The following is a 12,031-nucleotide window of genomic DNA, read 5'->3' as shown; positions in this document are numbered from 1 at the left end:
TATCTCACTATATGGCTTTAAGGACTGCTGAACAATCTGCTGCTCATTCACAAAGTGAGGGCTGTGGAGGGAGAAAGAGAGGGGTGGGTGAGGAAGGAGCGAGGCAGAGGAGACTTAAGAATGAGAGGTGTGCGAAAAGGGAGACCTAGAGAAAAATTAATTAAGTTTAACACAATATCTACATGGTCTAAATTATGAGACACCTATAATAGATTGATATTCTGTATTGACCAGGCCTGGTCCTATTTTTGCTGCCGTTGCAAAGGGCACTTTGAAAGGATTTCTGCGCTTTTGCACATATGAATTCAGAAAGAATTGAGTCACACACCGCTTTAGGTCATTCAGGCATTTGGTAAAGCAGCCATTCTCTCCTTCTGCCTGTCAGCACTGCAACGTTTGGCCATTTATGGCAGTTTCTTGATAACATAGAGAGATATATTTGTAAAACACTGCTATGTGACTGACATACAAAACGGGTCTTACTAAAAAGTGCAACAAATCAAAGTTGTCAAATCAAAAATGGTTTCAAATCACTGCTATGGTTACGGTTTGGTTGATCGAGTAAGTGCGTTTACTGGTGACTCTGAGCCAGATGTATCCATGGCTGCTAGTTGTAACTGGTTGGCCAGATATGTGTATATATCCGGCCACTAAATATTGGGTTACTTGCTAATGTATTCTATCACCTCACTCACTAACACACAGATCATTCGTCAAAGTCAATATATTTGGGCTGCATTTGCTATCTTTGGTGGTTAATGCCCTTGCATAGCTTGACAAGCTATTGTTCTCAGCTGCTCTTACCAAACTGTGTGCGCACACTTCCGTAAGTCATCATTGTTTACAAACTATAAAAGGGTCTATAGCATTCACCCATCTCAAAGTCTGTCATCTTGTTGAGCCATTCAATTACCCTGACCTCCTCCCTCTTTATGGCTGAAGAATAATATCACATCGTCCTTCGCTCCAGACGTAGACTGATAGTTTGCACACCCTCTTTGTGACTTGAATGTAAATATTGTTTTGAGGTATTTTCTGTTGTTTTTCCAGTAGTCAAGTGTCATGCTTCAGAGTCAGGTGTCTCCCTAAAAATGATCTGTCTGTATCTTTACCAACAGCCATCAATGGAGCAGGTCTCACAGAGGCTATAGAGTCTTTACATAACATGAAGGACGCAGATATAGTTTGTGTAAAGGATGACTCACTTTCATTAGCAGAGGTGGATCCTTCGGAGCCATTGTACCTTTGATGTTTCCTTCTCAGGTGTTTCACAGGGATTCTTTTTTTTTTGCAAAATGTGCAAGATTTATATTGCATGTAATTGTCTGTGTGTATGTGTGAGGGTGTAACCACATAGCCCACAGCAGTGGATACAATAGACAGTTACAGTACGGTGCCAACTTCCCCCAGAGCAAAACAGAGGAAAAAAAAAGGGGGGAGGGGTTGGAAAATTCTATTGTGTTCGTGCTCTTATATTTGTGACTGTGCCTCTTTGGCTGTGTGTGTGTGTGTGTGTGTTTTGTGTGTGATAAGAGGGATAGAGGAGGAGAAGAAGGAGAGACCCTCAGTGTAGGAAAGAGGAGGAGCATATGAGGGTTGTGTAGGGGAGAGGAAAAGACCTGTGAGGTGATGGCCGAGCGATGGAGTATGTCTGTGGCCACGCTCAGGTGCACTGTAGGCACTGTAGGTGTACTCCATCGGTTGAGTGTGAGGAGGAGACGGACAGACAGGAAGTATCATAAACCTGTGTTTGCCACAGAGCTTATTTTCTGCAGTATTCCAAAATCCAATGGAAAAATTCCATTATTTTTTATTGAGGGAACCAGTGCGATACGAACTTCCGGAGTTGGCCTACAGAAATACATCATCTCTGCAGCACTCTATATCCGAGAAGCCATACACGGCTCAGTCAGTCATGTTAGTTAAATGTTCAATACGTCATAATTTGTTTGGCAAAAGTGTTTCCATAGTCCAGTCATTGCATTAACTCCATTTCGACAAAGACAAGAATCACCTCAAACAACCATAAAAACTTTTTTTGGCGATTGAGGAAATGTAAGTACATTTTGACATTTCTATTCAGCAAAGACATCTAAGGATTTGAATTGATTTTATTGTTAGAGTTAGCTGTCCACTCAGAAAATATGGCAAGGAAAGATCAAGATTGACCATGAAATGTGGTGCATATGCTTTCATTTATTTATTCCAGGGTTCAAAGTTTTACGCTTACCCTATTTTGGGAGAAATTGTGCTTGCTTTGTAAGATAGTGTGACTAACTGGCTGTATCCAATCAGTGTGCCGAGTGACCGCAGTCAAATTTCCTATACTGCATTGAGGGAGTTGCTGAACGAATTCAATAATTCCCACATGAGACAGAGCTTGAACTCAAAGAGGTGAAATCCACTTCCTAATCTTCTGCCAAAAACTCAGCTGGAAAAGTGAGCGAATTGTTTTTTTTCTGTTTTTTTGTTGGTCGGCAGTTAGTAGGCTCCGGAGCTCTAATAAGGATCCTATGCTCTCTCTCTCTCTCTCTCTCTCTCTCTCTCTCTCTCTCTCTCTCTCTCTCTCTCTCTCTCTGGCTCCCCCACTGACACTTCTTCCTCCCTTCACCTCCCTCCAAAGCCCTAAATCACTCTGACTGTGGACAAGCATACAGTTAATAAACCCAACAGCCGGCAGGGAAGTGCTAATGTGTGTGTGCATGTGTGTGAGAGACAGCAACAGTAACCTTTGTACTGTATCTGTATATAAAGTCCCTAGGCAGGAAAATGCCCCATATCTGATACTGATATCAGCTTATAGTGATACATCCATCCACTATACTTTTCAGAGCCATCTTTAAACCTCATAACGTACATGAAAATATCCACAGTGGAGGAACAATTGTGTACTGTATGTGGGAAAATCAGCTCCAAAGTGTTGAAGAAATTGTTCATTATCTTAGCACGATGATGATGAGGCGTCAAAGCCAAGCCCAATTTAGGTACGGATGTTCTGTACTATGTCACGGCTGAGAGGCTGGGTCACACAGTTTGATATGCAGGTGCACAGAAGCCCCGGGTTTCCTGCAGCAAGCAGGCAGCTCTCTTGTCAGAGGTGTACCGAGGCATGACACATAAAGACACACACACACACACATCTCCCCTCTTGGCAGCCATCCGCCACAGGACAGCTGATAAAAATATCACAAGTCCTATCAAGCAATTAAATAGGGGGACGCAGCGGAGTGTGTTAGCTGCTTAATGGCTTCGGCCTCCCCGCAGAGGAGCCAGTGTGACTGGCCAACAGGGGGGATACAGACCACTGATGGAGTGGGAAATCAAAAGGTGGGTGAAGCAGCTACATTGGTCTCAGTGAACAGCTTTTCTGTCACGCGGTGGAGGAAGGGTGCTCAGGAAGGTCTTACCATGTAGTTCATGTTTACGTGGAAGAAGGTTTAACCTCTTCCACTCCCCCCCCATTTTGGAGCAACAAAATAAAATGACATACCCAAATTAAATTGCCTGTATCTTCTGAACCACTTTGACTATATGCATAAATGAGGTCTGTCTTGAAAGAAAACCCTCTAAGGTACCTAGTGAAAGTGTCTGTAGACCTGTAGGTCATACAGAAACAGAGCAGTGGGCCTTAGAAGTCAAAATAAAAAGTGAAAAACTGACCGCGTCGGCTGACTGCTTATATCAACAATGAGCTCGGTTTGTCCTATTTATACCACTGGTTTATACCAGCCGGTAGCTCCATGGTAGCATCCGCTAGCACATTTATTCGTAAAATCGGGTCTATACTGTATCTTTCGCCGTCAAAATGCTACAAGACCCGACTTGCAGCGGTCATAGCAACTTTGGACAGTGTGTGTTTGGGCTCCTTTTGTGAAAAATCCGTGAGGAATTAAAGAAAACCGATGCTTTCTTCGCAAAAAACACGTTTCTAAGCATGCTGGGATTTCTTTTTTTTTTTTGCGCCATGTTTTGTGACGTAATTTTCGTAAGCAAGCCGTAAGAACGGAAAGGGAGGGGATCGAGGGCGCCGGCGTCCTCGCGGAGTTGAAGAGACTGTGAAGTTAAAAGATAAATTATAATAAGGAGATTAATCATCAATATTGCAATATGTTGGGACAACTTTTCAATGAGTCATGATTTATAAACTCTCAAGCAGTGGGTTTATAAATGGGTAATGCATGCTTTGGCAGTGCCTTATGTATCAGTAATAAGCCAATAATGAGAATGCTTGAGTTGCCAGGTTGGGATTTTTCATTTTCATCCTCAAAACCGTCTTTGTATTTTTAGCTTATTTGTAGCGCTTTACAAATGGTTTGTGAATTCTAAATGGATTCATAGTTAATAAGTAACTCATCAATATCTTAAACATGTGGAATAAGCCATTAAATACCAGCACTGGTGTTGCAGCATCTAGAATCTGTGATCACAAGGTCTTACACCCTTGTGCATGTTACCTTGCACGACAGCTGGATTCTCGATATCACACAAAATTCCAACTTGTCAGGCTTCAAGGAACGCGTGTGTGCTGTACAAGCCAGTGCTTGGGGAAATCGGCGTCCTGTGAGGAGCTGCTGGCAGCAATGTGTGTGGCTAAAAAGTGTGGGAGACAAAAAACAGAGGCGACTGTTCGTTAGTGTAGATGCTACAATAGCGTCAGGTATAACAGAACTGGAGAGCATTTTTATCTATTTTTGCTCTTCTCCTGACTGGTTTATGCAATAATTTGATCGACAGATGGTTCGTCCAATCACCTGCCAAATATTTTTTTGAAAGTGCCTGCTCTTTTCCAAACAGTTACCAATGATAGCTTCTCAGATGGTTCTATTTAACAAACCATCTGGCTGGTCAGATTACTGTGCATGTAAACATCACAACTCTAATCCTGCTTCACCTCAAGACATGCAGAACATCATGGAGGTGTAGGATCTACACTCCACGTTAGGTGATGATAGGTTAGTACGTATCTGCCCCACTTCTTGGCTCTTGGCATGTCTACCACTCTCACTTCAGCAGAGGCTCTGAGATGGGCTCCATATTGCCTCACACAATCTCAGACAGCCGATACAAGGAGGCACCGCCGTGCACTTGCTTAGAGAAACAACTTATTTTTGGTTTTGAGTGTGTGTGTGTGTGTGTGTGAGAGAGAGAGAGAGAGAGAGAGAGAGAGAGAGAGAGAGAGAGAGAGAGAGAGAGAGAGAGAGAGAGAGAGAGAGAGAGAGAGGCAGTGTGTGTCCCATGTCCCCTAAATGCAAGCTGCATTTAATGGAGACAGATAGTACTTACTTCAGTGGAACAACAGCACTGATGGAGTAGAAACCTGTTTAGCACTCAAATAGAAATAGACATTCACCACAGGGGCAAAACCTCCTCTCAAAGGGCTTTATTTGTTGGTTGGAAAACCCTCTTTTAGATCCATTAAGTGTAAGCGTTACAGAAAAAACAAGACATATTTTACCACATTTGTTAACATGAAAACTCACCTTGGTAAATCAATTCTCCTTGTACATCTGCCTGAAACCTTGGTCAGAGTAATAAACAATTGGTATTACTTTGCTTGTATATATAAGGATTGCACAACAATGAGACGTTGCAAGTGTAACAGGGAAGTGAATTTTGCTTAAAATGTGCTTGGGGTGTGTAGTTTAGCAGATGTGATGACTAGATCACATTGTTGGTGCTTGCTTATTCTGTACTGTGTCAATAACAGTGCACACATTTGACTTTAAACAGGCAACCAAGCATCAGGACTAAATGCACAATAGTAAAATAAACTATCAACATATAATAACCAGCATGCTGACATGTTGCCTAATGTGTCTCCTCTGTCCACTTTCATGAGTGTTTTCAGCCTCACAAAAACGGCTGACAAAAACCATAAAACACATGGAGAGTTGGTCGAAATGAACGGTAACTCGGTGTAATAGCTTTATGTTCGGCTCTACTCTCTCTACATCCTGCTGCCCTCCCTATCAGCACTGACATCCAGATGAAGGGCTGCTAAGTCAGCTCTGGTCCAGCCTGCTCTTGGTCCACAGCTCAGCCTCCCAGTGTGTGTGTGCTGCAGACAAAGATAGGACTCTCAAAGGGCCAGCACAATGCCGGGCGGCTCAAAGGCTCCCATTTCTGCTTGCTCCTCTCAGTCTCCTTCTATCACACTTTTTCTAATGGAAAAAAATAACCCGGCCCACACATCAGAACATGCTGTAGCATTGACAAAATGCCTTATTACTCCTCTCTGCCCACATCCCTCTCCCTCCCTGGATTCATCAAGCTCCCAACCTCCCCTCAAAATGGCTGGCGCCTTCTGGCGCTTGTCTAGCCTGACACCCTTCCTCTGCAGTGACCTTGAGACAGAGATGAAGGAGTGATGGTGCTCCCATAACTGCTGCAATACTGTTCCTTTTCCCCCACAAAAAAGAAAACACAAAGCAGCAAGATGGCTCTCACTTACACTGACAGCTGGAGGAAGGGGGGGGGGAACCCTCTGCATATCCGCATCAATCAAAATAGGATTAGGGTGCCTCTCTCTGGTCCTTTTTTATTTCCCATTAACTTGAAGTTCCTGATGAAATACGGAGCTGTTACGTGGTAACTAGGGTTGCAGAGTAGCCAGTACTATCTTCAATAATTAAAATTCAACAAGAGTTCAACAACATCAAATAACAGGCTAGCTTAAAAAAATCCTACTAGTTTACAAGTTTTTAATGTTTTATGTTTCTTTCCTCCCAAAAGTAGTTTTTACAACAACATGGGGGAGGGGGCTTTTTGATAGCAATATGCACAGATGAAATTATGTGACAATGTGTGAAACTGCTGTGATCAACCACCTTCACATGCAAAACAACCCACCCTCTCTAAGGAAACTGTTGTGACCGGTCTTCCTCCATGTCCTGGTGGAATAGGGATGCAGACAAGAGATGATGCATGAATTCTTAATCAAATAGAAACAGTGAGAAGTGAAAGAAGTGGAAGGCAATCATCCTGGGCGTGCTAAATATTGAAGCCCTGGCTGAATGACTCGGCTCATCATCATTTGCTTTCTGGAGCCATCTTTACCATCCACCTCCATCCCAGGGCCCCAAACTCCACCTTCTGATATCGACTCTTCAGCCACTCTTCACGCAAACTGAACAGTTTGCAGGTTTTTTTTCTCCTCATGACCTCGAGCTTATGCAGGATGCTTTCAGCTGTCATTTTTTTTTGTTTTCACTCTCCGCTGAGAAGTAGGCATCCATGGCTCAGCTGACGGTGAGAGCTGTGGGGTCCCAGTGCACGGCTGTCGGGCGACCCTGTCCGAGTCCTGTCCAGAACACCCTTCTCTGACCACCTGAGCCTCTGTGCTGTGTGCTCGTCTGCAGGCCGCACAGAACCAAGTCCTTGCTTCACACCAATTTAAAATCTAGTTGCACTCGCCCTGTCAGGTTACACATCCTACCTCACACTTTTACCTCTTGTCTTAACACCTGTGGTGATGCCAGAGAAATACCGCTGTGTCCGTGTTACTTAAAGTTAAAAATAAATAAAAAGGTACAAATTACTCAAGGAGGAGTTGGGCATTCCCATGGCAACCAGGTCCTGTGGTATAGGCAAGGATATCAGGCCAAGCCCAATGCCATTTGCATACAAATTGCCCAGCTGGCACCTTGTTGTTATGACAACGGCACACAGCTCCCAGTATTCATTTGGAAGTGAAACACAAAAGGAGAGCAGCCAGCGAGTAGAGTCATTGATAAAAACATTTTTTTATAATGAGGAAGTTGCTGACACGGACACTATGTTCATGTAAATCCAATCACCATATAGCTCCTGCAGAAAATGAGGAAAAACACCATAATTATACTGAAGACAAGATAATGACTGTTTGTACTTTAAATTGACCGCAATATTAAATGGGCATACATTTAGACAGGAAAATATATTTAAAATGTTGTGAATTATTGTCAAAAAATGTAACTATCCTCAGATGACAACAAATTCAACAAATGTTACATGACCTCTGGCAGATAGAAAGTGCATCTGTCTTCTCCTTAGCTCACCTGATTTTGCAAACCTTTATATAATTCCTTACAATGACAAATGCCAACTCCTCAGAGCTTGAGAGAGAAAGTAAACTCCGCTGACAACACAGTGTCCTCTACTGGCAGCACATGGCAGGAAGTTTACACAACCGTCTGTCTGTAAACGGATAATATTTAGCTCAAGGGCAACTGAGCTGATTCTTTTCTATAGTCATCCTGGCTCAGCTTACTGGCCAGTTAAGTTATCCTGCTGTGGGCACTATGAGCATTCTCTGAACCTAGCATATCTATTTACCCCAGAAACCCCCACGAGACTCGGGTTTAATCACTAGCTTCTGTGTGGCTGACAGACCATCGCAGGCTAATCAGTGGCTCTCTCAGTGTGAAACAAAGCAGCTCCTGGTTCCAATGCCTGACCTGTACTACTGTGGGAGAGTGTTGATCTGTGGACAAGGTGAGCCCTCGCCCTGTATACATTAAACTTTGCAATTTTCCCCCTTCAGCGTGTTAATGATTAGAGTCCCACTGATAATCCTGTTGCAGATTTCTAGAGGCAACTAGTACAAACCACTTTAGTTCAAATTGAAAGGCCTGTGTCAGCAACAACACATCAGTTTGTGTGTGTGTTGTACCCTCTAACCTCAGGGTGGGAGCAGAGGGCAGGTGACACATCCAGCCTCCCCAGCATATAAATTCAGGAGCCTTCTCGCTGAAGTGCTGCTGGCTCTAAGGCATGACAGTTTAGTACGTTTCTTCCCCTGAACGTGCAACCTTTTCCAAGGTCACAATTCGCCAGCAGCTCAGACCTTTACTAAAGCACCATCCCGCTCGTTTGTCACTTATACGTTCCAAGTTAACATGGCAACCCGATGGGGACTCTGTGGTGTGGGGAAGATCGGCCATGACTTCAGCGTGGCCATGAAGACTCTGCCTCCTGGAGATCACCAGGCACTCTACCCAAACAGGCTCACTACATCTTCATTCTCAGGCAGGTTGTATCCTCTGCACTAAACAGAGCTGCTGACAGAGCAGCACTGGGATGAATGTGTGTGTTTTTTTCTCTTTCGCACAGATAGCAGTGATTGCATCGAGGAGCTTGGAGCGTGCCAAAGAGTTTGCCAAGAGGCATGGTATTCCTAAGGCTTACGGCAGCTATGTGGAGCTGGCCAACGACATAGACATTGGTGAATGAAGAGCTGTGAGCGGCTGCACAGGCAGAGATAGTGGCTTGTTGGTGTCGCTGTTTGAAGCTGAGCCTGGAACATCTGTATCCTCACAGACATTGTGTACTTGGGAGTGCTGCACACAAGAGCACTGGCGAGTCGGTCTGCTTTTCCTTTAGGCCGGGAAGAATCTGTTGTGTGAGAAACCTTTCGATATGAACTCTGGACAAGTGAAAGAACTCATCGCCGCAGCCAAGAAAAACAATGTCTACCTGATGGAGGTAATGTTGAAGGAAGACAGTCATTCATATAGACCTTTGCTGAATGGGTGACTTGCTGGCAGTATGGAGTCACAGCAGGTGCAGGTTTGGTGCCAAAACAAACCAAAATGAAGGTGTGATTAGAGGTTAAAACTGGAAGGTAATAATCATAACACACAGACATCTTCCCCTTTAGTATCGTGAAATAAAAATGTATCAAATGCAGAAAACCATTTTGATTATATCGTTATTAAATTACTTTTTTTTCAACATTTTGGTCAATAGACTTTGCATTGTTTGCTCTCCTGCCAGGAATTAGATGATAATGTACACCATACCCATTTGCAGAGAGCACTATCCATCTTCTCATCTAGCTCTCTGCAATAAAGCAAGCGTATTTCCCAAAATGTATATCTATTGCTTTAACCTGTCACAAACAGTATTGCAGCAGGAGGCATTGCGGTCTGCGTATGAAATCCCATTGCACTTTAGGCCAGCAGTTACATTACAGTGGCACGAGTGCAGTTATTTGAAGCAAAGAAGATTAATGTAGGAAGCAAAACCCTGAATGTCATGGGAATATTTATACCTCATGACGCAAGAAAACATCTTGTCTGTCATGTTTGACCAGCACATCTGCCACAGCACTCATGGCAGGTGGAGAAAGTGGAGAGTTGTAGTTATAAACTGCTGCTCAGGTGAAAGTCCAGTATAAGCTGTTTACTGTTGCAGTGGTGCTAGGTTTTCTGCTCCGTCTCTCTCATGCCATCTGGTCACGCTGTTTTCCCGTGCATGCTGAGGTGCGCAGGCTGCTGGCAGAGAAGGCAGTAGGCGAGCTTAAGCTGGTAAAGGCCTACTTCGGCTCCCTTCAGCTCCACATCCCCCGCTCTGTGGAGAAGGAGCTGGGCGGTGGCGCACTGCTGGATATTGGAGTGTACTGCTTGCAGTTTGTGCTGATGGTGTTCAACGGAGAGAGGCCGGAGTCCATCCAGGCCACAGGGGTGCTGCTTGACTCAGGTATGATTCAGCGCACCGGTCATACAGCAGAGGTGGGATGTAGATTAGCATCATTAACCACACTACATGAATCACTGATCACAAAGTGGCTAATGAAACCATAAAAAAAGAACATTAGAATCCCTCTTGTGATGCACAAGAAACTTAGACAGAAATCACTTTTTTAAATAAACTGTCCACAATGTAAACACCTCAGGGAAGAATTCTTCACACAGAAAATCCCAGACTTATCTTTAAAATGTGAGACTAATCCAAAGCCTCCCCGGAGAATACAGTAATACAGTAAAACTGACAGGGGAATGCTGTCTCACAGCATGATATCCTTCAATGTAGGTCCATCACATCACACTACACATGTAATGAGCATTTTCTTATCTCTTACTTATCGTCATGTAACAGTTTTGACTTTAATTTAATAGCTACACAAAAACAAATGTTGTGACCTCATGCCAGTAAATCCCAAATAGAATTTAACTTATTGGACCTAGTTTTGATGAGCAACAGCAGTAGCGATTCCATTCATTCAGCCATTTCCTTTTCACCAGTGTTTCAATGAGCTACCTTTTCAAATGTTTGACAGGAGTGGATGAGTCAGTGATTGTGGTGATGAAGTTCTCCAGGAACAGAATGGCCTTCTGTGCCTTTTCAATTGCTGCTCGACTTCCGAACGATGCTGTCATCAGCGGCACTGAGGGCTCCATTAAAGTATATTATGGTAGTCTTGCACAGGAACATTTGACTTAATTAAGAAAGGACTGAGACATGCAAAGAACTGAGTTGACCGCTAATTATTTTCACATTTAATTAAACTGAAGCATTCAGTCTCGGATCCATTCCCACTGCATTTGATGAGTTATGAGTTGAGTGATTGGATAAACACAAAAATGCATGTCCTCTTTCCCCTCCAGGTCGTTGGCCCCATGCACTGCCCTACCACACTCATGGTGAACGACAAGGAGACAAAGTACCCTCTGCCTGAACGCTGCCTCCCTCCGAATTTCATCGACAGCACTGGGCTTGGCTATGAGGCAGAAGAAGTGAGGCGGTGCCTGCTTAAAGGTAGGTCACGATAAAAAAGGAAAGTATTTTGTATATTTGTCTTCAAAGAGGTGAAACTGTTTGAACAGCCGAAACCCCCATTTCAAAGCTAAGTTTGAAAGAACGACACTGCAAGTCAGTGAAACGGTCACTTTCCTGGAGCTTCTTGAGAAAATTTGGATGAGTACATGAATGAACTCATCAGATTGGTTCAGAATCAATGCTGTTATCAGTCCTTGGGATGTCCTCTAGCTTATACAGTATTACACTCCTATTTGTTTGGCCTCTTATGAATTTACATAATCTTTACATCCCTGCTATGACATCATTTATGCCTCATTGTGAATATGTGCATAATTTAACTGTGGTTATAAACGGTCTTTCAGTCAGTCTGATTTCCCTGTTAAACTCCTCTTCATCTGCAGGACTTAAGGAGAGCCCACGGATGCCTCTGGCAGACTCTGTCTTACTGACAGAGATCATGGATGAAATCAGGAAACAGGTGGGAGTTACCTTCAGCCAGGACAGCCAGTGA

General features: G+C 43.6%; 1 protein-coding gene across 1 annotated transcript; it reads left to right on the top strand.

Moving 5' to 3' along the window:
* Positions 1-8,876: 8,876 nt before the first annotated feature.
* dhdh.1 (dihydrodiol dehydrogenase, tandem duplicate 1) lies at positions 8,877-12,031 on the top strand (the record flags this gene model as incomplete). Its single annotated transcript, XM_079165943.1, is given in 9 exon segments — positions 8,877-8,966; positions 9,091-9,202; positions 9,298-9,326; positions 9,328-9,357; positions 9,361-9,481; positions 10,174-10,458; positions 11,039-11,163; positions 11,367-11,517; positions 11,922-12,031. Coding segments are annotated over 9 exon segments (1,053 nt in total).

This window comes from Pholis gunnellus (assembly GCF_910591455.1).
Source record: "Pholis gunnellus genome assembly, chromosome: 1".
In the NCBI taxonomy this organism is placed as follows: Eukaryota; Metazoa; Chordata; class Actinopteri; order Perciformes; family Pholidae; genus Pholis; species Pholis gunnellus.
Note: the sequence above shows the minus strand (reverse complement) of the source record. Positions and strands in the feature narration are given on the sequence as shown.